This window comes from Bombina bombina, chromosome 3 (genome assembly GCF_027579735.1).
Source record: "Bombina bombina isolate aBomBom1 chromosome 3, aBomBom1.pri, whole genome shotgun sequence".
NCBI lineage: Eukaryota > Metazoa > Chordata > Amphibia > Anura > Bombinatoridae > Bombina > Bombina bombina.
In genome coordinates, this window is record NC_069501.1 from 1,221,791,620 (window position 1) to 1,221,808,721 (window position 17,102).

Consider the following 17,102-nt stretch of genomic DNA (forward strand, 5'->3'; position numbering starts at 1 on the left):
ATGACGCAATAAATTGAAGCATTTTCAGCCCCCCCCCGCGAGCCTAACAGCCCACAGGGAAAAAAAGTCAATTTGAAACAATTTTTAAGGTAAGAAAAAAATGATTATTCATATGCATTATCCCAAATAATGAAACTGACTGTCTGAAATAAGGAATATTGAACATCCTGAATCAAGGCAAATATAAGTTTAAAGACATATATTTAGAACTTTATAAATAAAGTGCCCAACCATAGCTTAGAGTGTCACAAAAAATAAGACTTACTTACCCCAGGACACTCATCTACATATAGTAGATAGCCAAACCAGTACTGAAAGGAGAATCAGTAGAGGTAATGGTACATAAGAGTATATCGTCAATCTGAAAAGGGAGGTAAGAGATAAATCTCTATGACCGATAACAGAGAACCTATGAAATAGATCCCGTAGGAGACCATTGAATTCAAATAGGCAATACTCTCTTCACATCCCTCTGACATTCACTGCACACTGAGAGGAAAACCGGGCTCCAGCCTGCTGCGAAGCGCATATCAACGTAGAATCTAGCACAAACTTACTTCACCACCTCCACGGGAGGCAAAGTTTGTAAAACTGAATTGTGGGTGTGGTGAGGGGTGTATTTATAGGCATTTTGAGGTTTGGGAAACTTTGCCCCTCCTCGTAGGAATGTATATCCCATACGTCACTAGCTCATGGACTCTTGCTAATTACATGAAAGAAAAGGCACTTATTTTCTCTGACCTTGAACAAAGTCTGGACAAATGGGATCTGCCCCTCAAGGGATGAGACCGAAAAACTTGTATCCCTGGGAGATTACCTCCATCAATCCTGAAACCAAGCTTTTGAAATAAGAAAAGTCTGCCCCCTACATGATCCAATCCTGTATCGGGGCAAACCCTTCATGCTGACATGTAAGGAGATTTCTTGGACTGCTTATTCTTGTTCCAAGATTGATCTGGCTTCCAGGTAATTATGGTTTGGTGCATCTTTGAAGAAGCTGGGGATCTCTGTCCTTTATTTGCACGAAAGGGACAAAAATTACCAGATTGGTGCCCCTTGGATCTAGATTTTTTTATCCTGGAGATGGAAGGCGTCCTTACCACCAGTAACAGTGGAAATAATGGAATCCAAACTTGGGCCAAATAAGCTCTTACCCTTAAAAGCCAAAGAAAGTAGTCTAGACTTTGACACCATGTCAGCAGACCAAAACTTCAGCCAAAACGCTCTAGTGAGAACTGCAGATCCTGAAGATTTGGTATTTAGGTAAATGATCTGTATAATGGCATCACAAATGAAAGAATTTGCCATCTTAAGGGCCTTAATTCTATCTTAAATATCCTCTAACGGGGTATCCACAAGTACCATGTCAGATAAGAAATCGCACTAGAAAGTAGCAGCTCTGGCAACCGCCGCGGGTTGGATGTCCAAAACAGCCACCATAAAGGGGAAGTCCTTTTCAGAGACCAATACCCCTTATCTGCACTATAAAATCCCTTAAATCTGGGATTCATAAATTAACCCTGTATGAGGCTACAGGTGCCCACCCGGTCACCCTAACATAGTGTCTCAGTGCTGATCCTCCTATAATAGACTGAGAGAAAATAATGGGACTTACCCTAAGAGGTCTTCTGCTGTGGTGCAGACACAGCCCTCCAGGTCTGACACAGTACTAAGCTTCCATCTGACAGGGACCTGAGAACAAACGAAAGCAGTGTAACAATGGATGCCAGGAGGGGTGTTAGCAGTAAGAGACTGGAAGGAGGCATGGGAAGCTTCCCTGCAACATCAAGAGGCTAACTCTCACCAATACTCTTACTAAGAGGGATAACATGGCCACTAAATTTACCACAGTCCTTTCTTGCAGGAAACAATCCATTAAAGGAAAACATTAAAATTCCATCTTCATTAGAGCACCACTCTCTGCCTACCTCCTAGTAGATGAGGCAAAGGATTACTGAGAGGGTAGGGGATGTGAGGGAGTTTTTATGTTTTGACTGGGGTGTATTTACCTCCTCCTGGTGGTCAGGTGTTGAATTCCAATAGGTAATGAATGAAATTGCGGAATCTCACTGCCATTAGAAAGAAAACCAGACAAACAGAAAAATGGATATGGCATAAGACAAGCTTTATGCTGTAACAGGATTAGATATATTCTAATTAAAAGATTTATTTAAGTAGGTGGGCTTCTCAGGAGTCTTTAGGGCACCTTTGAAATATACTCCTAGAACAAATAACAGAATGTATTTTTTGTAAGAATAAATCTTACATTTTGTAGTGTGCAAAGAAAATCATGAATTATTGAAGTGCATATGTTTTTGCAATATAAAATGTGATGTAATTTATAACCAGAAAGAAGGTAGCAAAAAGTGTGGAAATACAATAAATTGATAAAAAAAAATAACAATTTTAAAATTAGGTAGCATTGGCTTAAAAGAATAAAAAACAAAATGTATGCTTACCTTATAAATTTATTTTCTTGACACAGTGAGTCCACGGAATCATCAATTACTGTTGGGAATATCACTCCTGTCCAGCAGGAGGCGGCAAAGAGCACCACAGCAAAGCTGTTAAGTATCACTTCCCTTCCCACAACCCCCAGTCATTCGACCGAAGGAAAAAGGAGAGAAAGGAAATAACACAAGGTGTTGCTCAGTGTGCCTAGAGGGATATGGCTGCACCTCACTGACGAGGCCCACTATAGGCCGAAACGTACGTCTGGGGTTTTGCTGTGTTTCTCTCATTCGGAGAGGGATTGCCTGGTATTTTGGGGCTGGACTGTACTGTTAAGTCAGGATCAGACTGATATGCTTCAGGAAAGTTCTTCTCTGTGAAAGGCACATGTTGAGCAAAAAGAGGTTGCTTCTTGGGTGGTAATTAGACATATGAAAAGCTATTATGCTATTGTTCGTTCCCAGGTTGAGCGCTTCTCCCTTTTTATTTATGCAAATTATGACACTTAGGGAAGTCTCCCTAAGTGTGATGCGGGAATCCAGACGTGGACCCGTTGCTCAGTGTGCCTAGAGGGATATGGCTGCACCTCACTGACGAGGCCCATTATAGGCCGAAACGTACATCTGGGGTTTTGCTGTGTTTCTCTCATTCGGAGAGGGATTGCCTGGTATTTTGGGGCTGGACTGTACTGTTAAGTCAGGATCAGACTGATATGCGTCAGGAAAGTTCTTCTCTGAGAAAGATACATGTTGAGCAAAAATAGGCTGCTTCTTGGGTGGTAATTAGCCATAGGGCAAGCTATTATGCTATTGTTCGTTCCCAGGTTGAGCGCTTCTCACTTTTTATTTATGCAAGGTGTAAAGGTGTCTGGGGTATATATACATAAAAAAACTGTCTGAAAACAAGCGAGGGCCGTGGACTCACTGTGTCAAGAAATAAATACATTTATCAGGTAAGCATACATTTTGTTTTCTTTCTTAAGACATGGTCCACGGAATCATCAATTACTGTTGGGAATCAATACCCAAGCTAGAGAACACAGATGATTAGGGAGGGACAAGACATGAAACCTAAACAGAAGGCACCATCGCTTGAAGAACCTTTCTCCCAAAAGAAAAATGTGGAAAAAAGGCCAAGTCGTAGTCTTACAAATCTGTTCTACAGAAACCTCATTCTTGAAAGCCCAAGAAGAAGAAACAGCCCTAGTGGAGTGAACTGTAATTCTCTGAGGAGACTCACAAGCCAAACGAATAATACTTCTCAACCAGAGAGAAAGAGAAGTGGCAGTAGCTTCCTGATCTTTACGTTTTCCAGAAAAGCAAACAATCAAAGGATAACTAAATTCCTTAGTAGTCTGCAATAAAATTTAAGGACCCGCATAATATCTAGGTTGTGTAAAAAACGTTCTTTATGAGAAGGATTAGGAACAACCATTTCCTGATTAATATTTCTGTCTAAAACAATCTTAGAAAGAAAACCAAACTTGGAACGAAGAACTAACTTATCTGCATGAAATATGAGATAAGGATAGACACACTTCAAAGCTGAGAGTTCAGAAACCCTCCGAGCAGAAGAACTAGTAGTAAAAAACAAAACCTTCAAAGATAACTTAATATCTATGGAATGCATAGGCTCAAACGGAGCCTGTAGCAAAACTTAAGACCCAGGTTAAGACTCTAAGGTGGAGTCACAGATTTAAACACAGGCTTGATTCTGACCAGGGCCTGACAAAAGGATTGTACATCCGGCACGTCCGCTAGACGCTTGTGCAACAAAATAGAGCAGAAATCTGACCCTTGAGGGCACTGACAGACAACCCCTTCTCCAGGCCTTTCTGGAGAAAAGATAAGATTCTTGGAATCCTGACTCTACTCCAAGAATATCCTTTAGTCTCACACCAAAAAGACATTTATGGTTAATCATTCTAGTGACAGGCTTACAAGCCTGCTGAATCATGGTCTCAATGACCGATTCGGAAAATCCCCGCTTGGCAAAATCAAGTGTTCCATCTCCAAGCAGTCAGCTTCAGAGAAACTAGATTTGAATGAACAAAGGGCCCCTGAAATAGGTCATTCCTCAGAGGGAGTCTCCATGGGGGTAGAGACAACATTTCTACTTGATCTGCATACCAGATCCTGCCAAGCCACCAATGCTCTCTCCTGCTTGATCCGAGCAACGACTCGTGGAAGGAGAGCAAACGGAGGAGAGCGATATGCCAAGCTGAAGTTCCAAGGAACTGCCAGAGCATCTATCAGAAAGGCTTGAGGGTCTCTCGACCTTGAACCATACTTTGGGAGCTTGGCATTCTGACGAGAAGCTATCAGATCCAATTCCAGTAACCCCCATTTGGTTGTTAACCTTGAGAGCACTTCCAGATGAAGATCCCACTCCCCGGGGTGGAAAGTGTCTGCTCAGGAAATCCGCTTCCCAATTGTCCACTCCTGGGATGTGGATGGCAGATAGACAACAATTGTGAGCCTCCGCCCACTGAATGATTAACGCCACCTCTTCATGGCTAAGAAACTCAGAGTTCCCCCAGGAGGTGGATGTAAGCCACTGAGGTTATGTTGTCCGACTGGAACCTGATAAACCGGACTAAAGCCAGTTGAGGACAAGCCATCAAGGCATTGAAGATTGCTCTCAACTCCAAAATGTTTATGGGGAAAACCAATTCCTCCTGAGACCAAGTCCCTGCGCTATCAACGAATCCCAGACTGCTCCCCAACCCATCAGGCTGGCATCCGTGGTCACAAGTACCCAAGAGGGTCTCTGAAAGTATGTCCCCTGGGACAGATGTTCTTGAGACAGCCACCATGGAAGAGATTCTCTTGTTGGTTGATCCAGTACTATCCTCTGTGATAGATCTGCATAATCCATTGGGCAAACATGCATAGTTGTAGAGATCTCAGGTGGAACCGAGCAAAAAGGAACTATGTCCATGGAAGCTACCATCAAACCAATTACCTCCATATATTGGGCCACTGTTGGCTGTACCGCAGACTGTAGGGACAGGCAAACGGAAAGAATCTTGGACAAAAGAAGGAGGCAGCACACTTTGAATCTGCAAAAAAGCGTTTTGTGCCGTGCAGCACTTAGTCACAGGAAAGAATCTTGGCCCTTCTGACCTCCATCAGAAATATTTTTATTAATAGAGAATCTATGATGGTTCCTAAGAAGATCACTTTTGTAGCCGGAACAAGAGAGCTTTTTTCCATGATGATCAACCGTGGAAACGAAGAAAAGTTGTAAAGATGGCACCTGGAACAGAATGTTGTCCAGATAGGGCGACACTGCAACTCCCCAGGACCGATTACCGCCAATAGAGCTCTCAGTACTTTTGAGAAAATTCTGGGAGCTGTTGCAAGGCCAAATGGAAGCGCTACAAGTTGAGTTTGTCCAGATAGGCAAATCTCAGAAATTTGAGATGATCCCTGTGAATGGGAATGTGTAGGTATGCATCCTTTAGGTCCATGGTCGACATGAATTGACCCTCCTGGACCAGAGGAAGGATGTAATGGATAGTCTCCATCTTGAAGGACGGCACTCTGAGAAATTTGTTGAGTAATTTTAGATCTAGAATGGGTCTGAAAGTTCCCTCTTTTTTGGGAACCACAAACAGGTTGGAGTAGAACCCGAGACCTTGTTCCTGTATTGGGACAGGAATTATTACTCCCAAGAGGTAAAGATTCTGTACACATTTTAAGAACGTCTCTTTTTATTTGGTCTACAGATAATCTTGAGAGGTGGAACCTGCCCCTGGGAGGAAAAGTCTTGAACGCTAACTTGTAACCCTGGTAAACTATGTCCACTGCCCACGGGTGTGGGACATCTAGTTTCCAAGCTTGCGAAAACTGAGGGAGTCTGCCCCCCCGCTTGATCCGATTCTGTATTGGGGAAAGATCCTTCATGCTAACTTAGAATCAGCAGAGGGTTTCTTGAATTGTTTCCCCTTGTTTCGAGATTTAGTTTAGAGATTTAGAGTCAAATGCAGGTTTTTCCTACCCATAGTATCAGAAACAGTTTCTGGCAGACTGGGTTCAAACAAGGTCTTACCTTCGTAAGGAATTGCTAGAAGCTGATACTTAGAGGAAACATCAGCTGACAAGGATTTCAGCCACAATGCTCTGCGTGCTAATACAGCAAAGTCTGATATTTTAGCACCCAATTTAATACCCTGCAAGGGGAGCGTCCGTAATAAAGGAATTGGCCAACTTAAGAGCCGTAATCCTATCTTGAATTCCCTCTAAAGGAGTCTCTACCAGAAGAGACTCAGACAAGGCGCCGAACCATTAGGCTGCAGCACTTGTCACAGTGGCGATACACACTGTAGGTTGCCATCTGAAACCCTGATGAACATACATTTTCTTCAAATAAGCCCCCAACTTTTCTTAAAGGAGCAGCTATCCTCAATAGGAATAGTAGTTCTCTTAGCCAGAGAAGAAATGGCCCCTTGTGCGTTAAGCACCGATTGCCACTACTCCTTAATGGAGTCAGCAACAGGAAACGTCTTCTAGAAGACAGGGAAAAGGAATCCCAAGCCCCTCCCATTCCTGTGTTATAATCTCCATGGCACGGTCTGGCACAGTAAAGACCTCCACAGCAGGAGGACATCAAAGAATTTATTAAGCTTATCAGATTTCCTAGGGATGACAACAGTGGGAGTATCTGAGTCAACAAGAGTAACCAAAAACCTCCTTAAACAGTACACGGAGGTGTTCAAGTTTACATCTGAAGAATACAACTTCAGCATCAGATGAAGGAATTATACTGTCCGAATCTGAGATTTCACCCTCAGAGGCTACCGACGTATCTTCCTCATCAGACTTATGAGAAACGTTAACTTGGGTAACAGAAGTCGAAGAAACACTAATATCTGAATCTTTAATTTTCCTCTCGCATTTACCCTGTAGCATGGGAATGACCGCTAATGCCACAGATACCGCATAGGATACCTGGGCAGCAATATCTGCTTGCAAAAAAAACTCCTCCAGGAGATTAAGAGGAACTGCAGGGCACTGCATGTGACGTCAATAAGGCTTGGGACACACAAGGAGAATGCTGTGGCATAGTTTGAACAGCATCAACCTGGGAGATTGATGGCTCAGAAACAAGGAATCTATCTTTATGAGCAACAGTCTGAAAAAATAATAAAATATGCAGGTACTGTATCTATAAATTTTAACATGAACTGTACTGTGCCATTAAGTATAATAAAATAAACTGTGCCTTAAATAATTAACTTGCTAGTCCCCCAAAGGACTGAGTCCTTAAAGTAATCTTACAAAAACCTTATGTACTGTACCTTTAAGGATAATTAAATAAACCGTGCCTTTAAATTAAACTTAGTAGTCCCCAAAGGACTATCTGTGTTCCTAAGGTAATCTTACAAAATATGCAAATCCTTTGGCGTATTTTTTCACATTAGGGACAACTTGATACTCTGATTTAGATGCCTACCTGTCCCCTCGTCAACCAGACAGCAATTGCGATCCAACAGAGCAGCCTTTAGACAGATCGTCATAACAACCGCTTCTCCATCAAAAACAGGTCTCCTAACACTACGCAACAGCTTCAGGCTGTATTGAGAAGCACATCACTTAACAGATAGACGCTGTGCTACAGAGAAAGTGTGCGCTTCAGTCAGAGGAGAAATCCCGCCTCAGCAAAACACCAGGGAGAAGTATCCGTCTCCAAAACGGCAATCTGCGACTCTGTGTCGCTAAAAGGAAAAAAAAAAAAAAAAAAACATAGCTCTCTCTCAATTTGTGCCCTTTGAACAATGATCCAGAGCCCAAAAAAGTAAATTTATGCTTACCTGATAAATTGATTTCTTCTATGATACGACGAGTCCACGGATTCATCTTTTACTTGTGGGATATTATCCTCCTGCTAACAGGAAGTGGCAAAGAGCACCACAGCAGAGCTGTCTATATAGCTCCTCCCTTAACTCCACCCCCCAGTCATTCGACCGAAAGTACAGGAAGAAAAAGGAGAAGGTGCAGGGGTGACTGAAGTTTTAAATCAAAAAAATATAATCTGTGTTAAATTGATAGGGTGGGCTGTGGACTCGTCGTATCATAGAAGAAATCAATTTATCAGGTAAGCATAAATTTACTTTTCTTCTATAAGATACGACGAGTCCACGGATTTATCCTTTACTTGTGGGATACAATAGCAAAGCTACAGGACACGGATGAACGGGAGGGACAAGACAGATGGCTAAACAGAAGGCACCACTGCTTGAATAACTTTTCTTCCAAAAATTGCCTCAGAAGAAGCAAAAGTATCAAATTTATAAAATTTGGAAAAGGTATGAAGCGAAGACCAAGTCGCAGCCTTACAAAATCTGTTCAACAGAAGCATCATTTTTAAAAGCCCATGTGGAAGCCACCGCTCTAGTAGAGTGAGCTGTAATTATTTCAGGAGGCTGCTGTCCAGCAGTCTCGTATGCCAAACGGATGATGCTTTTCAGCCAAAAAGAAAGAGAGGTAGCCGTAGCTTTTTGACCTCTAAGTTTTCCAGAATAGACAACAAACAGAGAAGATGTTTGCCGGAAAGCTTTGGTTGCTTGCAAGTAAAACTTCAAAGCACGAACCACGTCCTTGTGCAACAGACGCTCCTTCTTAGAGGAAGGATTAGGACATAGGGAAGGAACAACAATTTCCTGATTAATATTCTTATTAGTAACAACCTTAGGAAGGAATCCAGGTTTGGTACGCAAAACCACCTTATCAGAATGAAAAACAAGATAAGGCGAGTCGCATTGCAATGCAGATAGTTCAGAAACTCTTCGAGCCGAAGAGATAGCAACTAAAAACAGAACTTTAAAAGATAGAAGCTTGATATCTATGGAATGCATAGGTTCAAATGGAACCCCTTGAAGAACTTTAAGAACTAAATTCAAACTCCATGGCGGAGCAATAGGTTTAAACACAGGCTTGCTTCTAACCAATAGAAATACCTGTTACACTATGCAAGCGTAACTCTAGGGGGCGCTAGAAGAAATATATAATTTTTAAAAATATAATTTTTAAAAAAAGGCCAACCAAGGCCTAATATAAATATAGATGTATTACAACAATCTGTAGGATAATACTGAAGTATAGTAAAAACAATAACTATAACAACACTAAAAATAATATAAAATGATCAGATAATAATGTATAAAGACAAAATAATAATGACAATTACAGAAAAAATGAGACATGGACTCATCAAATGTGATGTGATGAGATCAATATAAACAGAAAATGCAGCTTAAAACAAATGCAGCTTCTAACCAAAGCCTGACAAAACGACTGAACGTCTGGAACATCTGCCAGACGCTTGTGCAGTAAAATTGATAAAGCAGATATCTGTCCCTTTAGGGAACTAGCTGATAACCCCTTCTCCAATCCTTCTTGGAGAAAGGACAAAATCCTAGGAATCCTGATCTTACTCCATGAATAGCCTTTGGATTCACACCAATAAAGATATTTACGCCATATCTTATGATGAATTTTCCTAGTGACAGGCTTTCGAGCCTGAATCAAGGTATCTATGACCGACTCAGAGAATCCCCGCTTGGATAAAATCAAGCGTTCAATCTCCAGGCAGTCAGCCGCATAGAAACTAGATTTGGATGCTGGAACGGACCTTGAATAAGAAGGTCCTGTCTGAGCGGCAGCGTCCATGGTGGTAGAGATGACATGTCCACCAGGTCTGCATACCAAGTCCTGCGTGGCCACGCAGGTGCTATCAAAATTACCGAAGCTCTCTCCTGTTTGATTCTGGCAATCAGACGAGGAAGGAGAGGAAATGGTGGAAACACATAAGCCATGTTGAAAGACCAAGGTACTGCTAGAGTATCAGTACTGCTTGAGGATCCCTTGATCTGGACCCGTAACAAGGAAGTTTGGCATTCTGACGAGATGCCATCAGATCCAATTCTGGTGTGCCCCATTGATGAATCAATTGTGCAAACACCTCTGGATGGAGTTCCCACTCCCCCGGATGAAAAGTCTGACGACTTAGAAAATCCGCTTCCCAGTTCTCCACTCCTGGGATATAGATTGCTGATAGATGGCAAGAGTGAGTCTCTGCCCATCAAATTATTTTGGAAACGTCTATCATCGCTAGAGAACTCTTTGTTCCACCCTGATGATTGATATATACTACAGTCGTGATATTGTCCGACTGGAATCTTATGAATCTGGCCGAAGCCAGCTGAGGCCACGCCTGAAGCACGCTAAATATCGCTCTCAGTTCTAGAATAATTATCGGAAGGAAAGCCTCCTCCTGAGTCCACACACCCTGTGCTTTCAGGGAATTCCAGACTGCCCCCCAGCCCAATAGGTTAGCGTCCGTCGTCACTATGACCCATGCTGGCCTGCGGAAACACATTCCCTGGGACAGATGATCCTGTGAAAACCACCAAAGAGAGTCTCTGGTCTCTTGATCCAGATTTATCTGAGGAGATAAATCTGCATAATCCCCATTCCACTGTTTGAGCATGCATAGTTGCAGTGGTCTGAGATGCAAGCGAGCAAACAGAACTATGTCCATTGCCGCTACCATTAGACCGATTACCTCCATACACTGAGCCACTGACGGCCGAGGAATGGAATGAAGAGCTCGACAGGTGGTTAAAATCTTTGATTTCCTGACCTTCGTCAGAAAAATGTTCATGTCTACTGAATCTATCAGAGTTCCCAGGAATGGAACTCTTGTGAGGGGGATAAGTGAACTCTTTTTTACGTTCACCTTCCACCCGTGAGATCTTAGAAAAGCCAACACGATGTCCGTGTGAGATTTGGCTAGTTGGTAAGTTGACGCCTGAATTAAGATATCGTTGAGATAAGGCGACACTGCTATGCCCCGCGGCCTTAGAACCGCCAGAAGGGACCCTAGCACTTTTGTGAAAATTCTGGGAGCTGTGGCTAACCCGAAAGGAAGAGCCACAAACTGGTAATGCTCGTCCAGGAAGGCGAACCTGAGGAACTGATGATGATCTTTGTGGATAGGAATGTGAAGATACGCATCCTTTAAATCCACGGTGGTCATATATTGACCCTCCTGGATCATTGGTAAAATAGTTCGAATGGTCTCCATCTTGAAGGATGGGACTCTGAGGAAATTGTTTAGGATCTTGAGATCTAAGATTGGTCTGAAGGTTACCTCTTTTTTGGGAACCACAAACAGATTGGAGTAAAACCCCTGCCCCTGTTCTGCTTTTGGAACTCTGTGAGGGTAGTATTCATAACTGCGGCCATATCTTGCAGGGTGAAAGAATTAGACGCACTAGAAGTACTTGGCGTCGCTTGTGCGGGTGTTAATGGTTATGACACTTGGGGAGAATTAGATGGCATAACCTGATTCTCTTCTGACTGAGAATCATCCTGCGACATACTTTTATCAGCTAAAATATGTTCTTTGCACTTTATTGCCCTTTCAATGCATGAGGGACACATTTTAAGTGGGGGTTCCACAATGGCTTCCAAACACATTGAACATTGGCTTTCCTCAATGTCAGACATGTTAAACAGGCTAGTAATGACCACAAACAGGCTTGAAAACACTTTATTTAGTGAAAAAATAATCTTAAAAAACGGTACTGCGCCTTAAAGAGAAAAAAAGCATACACGTTTTGCAAAACTGCTTTAAAATAATCAAATCGTTTCAATTTGTTGTATAAGTATTCGAATTATGCAGCTAAGTTTGCCCCACAAGGAAAGGAACACTTAAGCCTTACGGTAAAAAACGGATAATTAATCAACATTTATATCCGGAAAAAACACCCCCTGCACCTCGCCACAGCCCTGCTGTGGCGCCTACCTGCCCTCAAGGAACTGGAAACAGTGTTAAAGCTTAGATTTGCCCCAATACTCTCACAAGGGCCCACCGGAGTTGGAGCTTGCTGCTTGCCTTGCAAATACAACTGCGCAACTGAGGCGCAAAATTAGGCCCCACCCATCTCACTCGATGTCTCTCAGCCCAAATGAACCGCACAAGAGCAGTCTCAAACTAGCCATGTGGGTTTTTAAACCCAAAAAGAAGCCAAGTGTACCCTCTCATGAAAGCATCAAAAACGTTCATGCCAAAAAACGTTATCAGCACTCCCAGTTAAATAAACGTTTGCCCACAAACATTCAAACTCAGTGTCAACCATTTTTTCTTAGCGCCTATATGCAAGCTTAGTAATACCCCTCTTCTGTTAGGATTACTGCTTACCCATACCCACATGGGGATACTGTCAGGCAATTTTGAGTCTCTCCAGAAAAAAATTACTGAACATACCTCACTGCTATATAGCATGAAAAACGTTCCTCACACTGAAGTTTCTTAAGTACTCCTCAGCCATTCTGTGGGAACTGCTCTGGATCTTAGTGACAAATGCTAAGATCATCAGCCTCCAGGCAGAAGTCTTCATCCATCTGCTGCCTGAGAGAAAATAGTACACACCGGTACCATTTAAAATAAAAAACTTGCTTGAAGAAAATAAAAACTAACATTTTATCACCTCTTTCACTTTACCCTTCCTAGTACTTAGAGTAGGCAAAGAGAATGACTGGGGGGTGGAGTTAAGGGAGGAGCTATATAGACAGCTCTGCTGTGGTGCTCTTTGACACTTCCTGTTAGCAGGAGGATAATATCCCACAAGTAAAGGATGAATCCGTGGACTCGTCGTATCTTATAGAATAAACTTTAACCCCGGAACCACCAATACAAATAAAATGCAAGTTTTGCAATAAATGTCTCCCGTTCACATGTACCAGTGCCTGCCAAATAAGTCCTGATGCAGGACGAATTCCCATAATAAGTGCAGAATTTCTTATTAACCATTTAGTGCCAGTCTCTCCTTCCCAGAGGTAAACAAAAATTGCACTTACCTGCACATCCAGCTGTCCAGAAGGGGGACAGCCTACCCGGCGTGAGAGAAAGCCACTCCTCACAGAGACCTGTGGATAGAAGAAATGAACAGAGTAAGCCTACTCTGGCATTCTGTTTGAGAGCAGCAATCCTGTCAGGAAAATGCAGTGAGGCCCACCCCACAAGTTCCTAACTGCTTGAAAGCTACCACAACCCTACTGAAGGGACTAAGGTTGAGTACAGCTAAACCCAGCTTGTCAGGGAAGATCAGAGCAAGCCTGCTCAGGCTTCCAAAATAAAAAAATATTGATAGAATATTAATCAGACACCTAAAACTTCACCTCCTCCTTGCACCGAAGGCAAAGAGAATGACTGGAGGTTGTGGAAAGGGAAGTTATACTTAACAGTAATTGATGATTCTGTGGACTCACCATGTCTTAAGAAAGAAATGTGTTTTCCATAAAACTTTGCAGTTGCAATACCAATAATCTAATAAGTATTGTTATTGTACATCAATGATGCCGATATATTTCTAGCAAAATAAAAAAAAAATTCAGGTTGACAAAAGCTTATTGTATAAGCATGCTGGCTGAATAAATTGCTGAATAACTTTATTTATTGATGCCATAGGATCACGGGAAAGAGGATCTCACAAATACAATATGATACATGCGCTGCAGAACTGGTATTTTGCCCAGTGCTGTCTCACAGGGATATAATGCATTTATTGAACAGCAATTTACTGAGTATATGACATGCAAGGGGTAGATTAATTAACCAATTAATTAACTTCTTTATCTGGCAGTTTGACAAATAAAATGTCTAAAATAAAAATAAAAGAAGATTTGTGTTTTAAATACCATAGCCAAAAAAAATTACATAAATGTCTCTATGGTTGTGAAACGAAATTTAAAAGTTATTATAAGAGGTTAAAGGGACAGAAGCTACTGTGAAATTAATTTGCACTATTTATATAAACATATGTTAATATTAAATGGACAATAAAGTCAAAATTAAACTCGTGACTCAAATAGAGCATGCAATTTTAAACAACTTTTTGGTTTCATGACCCTTTAAAGCTGTTTATTTTGATGCTAAACAAAGTGGGCCTAAGGGCCCGATTGCTCACTGGCTGAAAAAGATCCTCTACGGCTTGGTTGGTGGGCAGTGACCCACCGAACAAGCATCTTAAAAAAAAAAAAAAAAAAAGTCTATCAGTATAGGAACATCCATTAAAAAAAAAAAAAAAAACACCACATTTTAATGTTTCCTCATTTAGATGCAACAAGAAAAACAATTGTGTTTTTGTCTTTTTAAAGGGAGATTTTAGTGAAAAAAAGAAACCTTTTTTAATTAGAGCATTTTTAAAAGAAATTCTCTTTTTGTGTGTGTGTTTAGCCTGTGATAACCAGTGGTTCAATGTGGAAGTTATGTAATTGCAAAATTAATTGGCAATACATAAAAGTTAATATAGGCCAACAAATCCTTTGTATCACCAAACGAAATAAATGCAGTAAATGTCAGGTTAAACAATTTTTCAAGAAGAAATGTAACATTCTAAAACTACTTTAATCTCCAGCAACGTAAATGAGCAATCAAATTGTGAAACGCATTGCCTTGGGAGGTAGTAAATGCCAATACCTTAGATACATTTAAAAATGGCTTAGATACATTTCTAGCTATAAACAGAATTCAGCGATGTGTTTGCTTGTGTTAAGTTGGTCACCTGTATAGGTTAAACTCAATAGACTTTGCATAGATTTTACACTACAAAAGTATCCCTGCTACCAGAATTCATCTATTGTCCTTAATAAAAATCATAAATAAATTGGTTTTAATAAAAAAAAAAAATAAACTCTGATAAATGAGGCACAAATTTATTAAGAAAATAAGTTAGGCACTGTTTTTAAGCAAAAAAAAAAAAAGTTTATATGCAAACATGGCACATATCTATGAAAAGAGTTCTGTATCAGGTAAATAGACCTGGCGTTTTTAGATTGATTATTACCGCAGTGACCCAAAAGTACACGTTCTAAACGCTTCTGTGCTCATTATCTCGAGCATGCACAATCCAAAACCACCGCCAGGTGCATACAGACAGTTTAGTCTTTTCACCAGCACTTTGAGAGCAGATTCGTAAATCAAAGGGTTAAATAAACTGTATGATCTGATGTCACTTTAATTGTCATTGCCAATGCTTCTTCACGTTAATAAGAAATAAGGTCTTGTGCGTTAATATCTTCCCAGATGAGCATGGTTGTAAGTAGACAATTATTTGTGTTAGGGGTTTGCGTTTCTTTTTCTCAGTTTGGTCCCTAAGACAGCAATGCTCTTTACGTTCATTTTGTCTTTATGGCTTTATATTATTTTTGTGGCCACTAACCATAAAAAATAAAAATAAGAAGTCACTGTCATGCGCTATTTTAGAAAAAAAAAATAAAAAAAAATAGGTAAAATATTTTGACAGCTTAGAGAAAAAAAATAAAAATTAAACAGTCTAGAAGACATTGGTGTTCTTCATTCCTGATGTACCAGTGCAAGGCTTGGCATACCTCAGTATCTAGTCGTGTGCACAAACACACATACTGTAAAAATATATGTGCATATATTTAAGTTCAGTTTACTGCATAGAATATATTAGGTGCGTCCTCATTTTCTGCATAAACAACTGCGGAATGTCTGTAGGTTCACTTTCATTAGAGATGTTTGGGTGCTTCTACCATGATCACAGGCCACATTCCAAGAAAGAACTGTGAAAAACAAAGATATATAGACGACGTTAACGTGCTGTACCCTTCAGTTACAAAGGGTAAATTAACCTGTGCCAGTAAAGTGACAAATCTAGACATAAAGCAACAAAAGATGAAAAGGGATTTATATAACACACTAACATTTAGAGGGATACAAAGGAGAGGCAATTAAATGCTTTATAGTGTGCCAGAACATTTATTATAAGGCAGCTGCATGAACAGAGCTCTGCAAAGTGATTCAACGTTTAAAACCAGCTTCTGATCCTGAGCACAGATGGTTATTGGTGGCTATGCACATATGCTGCCTCTGATTTGCTCAGCAGTCACTAACAACTCAGGACCAGTAATAGAGCTGACTTTAAAGACACATTAAAGGGACAGTGTACTCCAGAATTGTTATTGTTTAAAAGTGATTACCTTGTATCTAAACCTTTGCAGACTGCCCCCTTATCTCAGTCCTTTTGGCACTTACATTTTAGCTTTCAAGAAAGAATACCAAGAGAACACAAATTTGATGATAAAAATAAATTGGAAATGTATTTAAAAATTACATAACCTATCTGAATCATGAAAGTTTAATTTTGACTAGACTGTCCCTTTAAAACTTGTGGGCACAAGTACAGTAGCAGTCACTACAATTAACCATACAAATTATTTTCCTCCTGTGTCTGCAGCTATCCTCAAAACAATTCTTATTTTAACCCCTTACTAGTAACGGTCAATCAATTTCCACATCTTCATACTAAACGCATCCTGTGAGAGAGGCGATTCAATGATCAGTGTACTGTGCACTACAGGTTAGCGCATGTACGATACAGAGGGGGAGCTTGGCCGCACTACTTTCTATCATCCATGTGCTCTTTTTTTTTTATTTATGTTAAACTTATACATAGTATAAAACTGCACAAATATAACACCCCCTCCCCCCCCCCACAGTATTGTTTGTGTTCAACAGAATTGCACAATACAGCTGAGAAAAAGATGTCAGCATCACTGATCTGTGAATGTTCATGTCTGTCACAGGGTGCACACGTAAAGGGTTAAAAGAATATA

The 17,102-nt window shown here is 40.8% G+C and overlaps 1 protein-coding gene across 1 annotated transcript in view; it reads right to left on the reverse strand.

Annotated features, from left to right (window-relative positions):
* Positions 1-15,160: 15,160 nt before the first annotated feature.
* LOC128654662 (alkaline ceramidase 3-like) overlaps positions 15,161-17,102 on the reverse strand; it is a 138,469-nt gene continuing 136,527 nt past the window's right edge. Inside the window, 1 exon segment of the mRNA XM_053708693.1 lies at positions 15,161-16,049. Within this exon segment, the coding sequence (XP_053564668.1) occupies positions 15,996-16,049 (54 nt within the window). The 3' untranslated portion in view covers positions 15,161-15,995.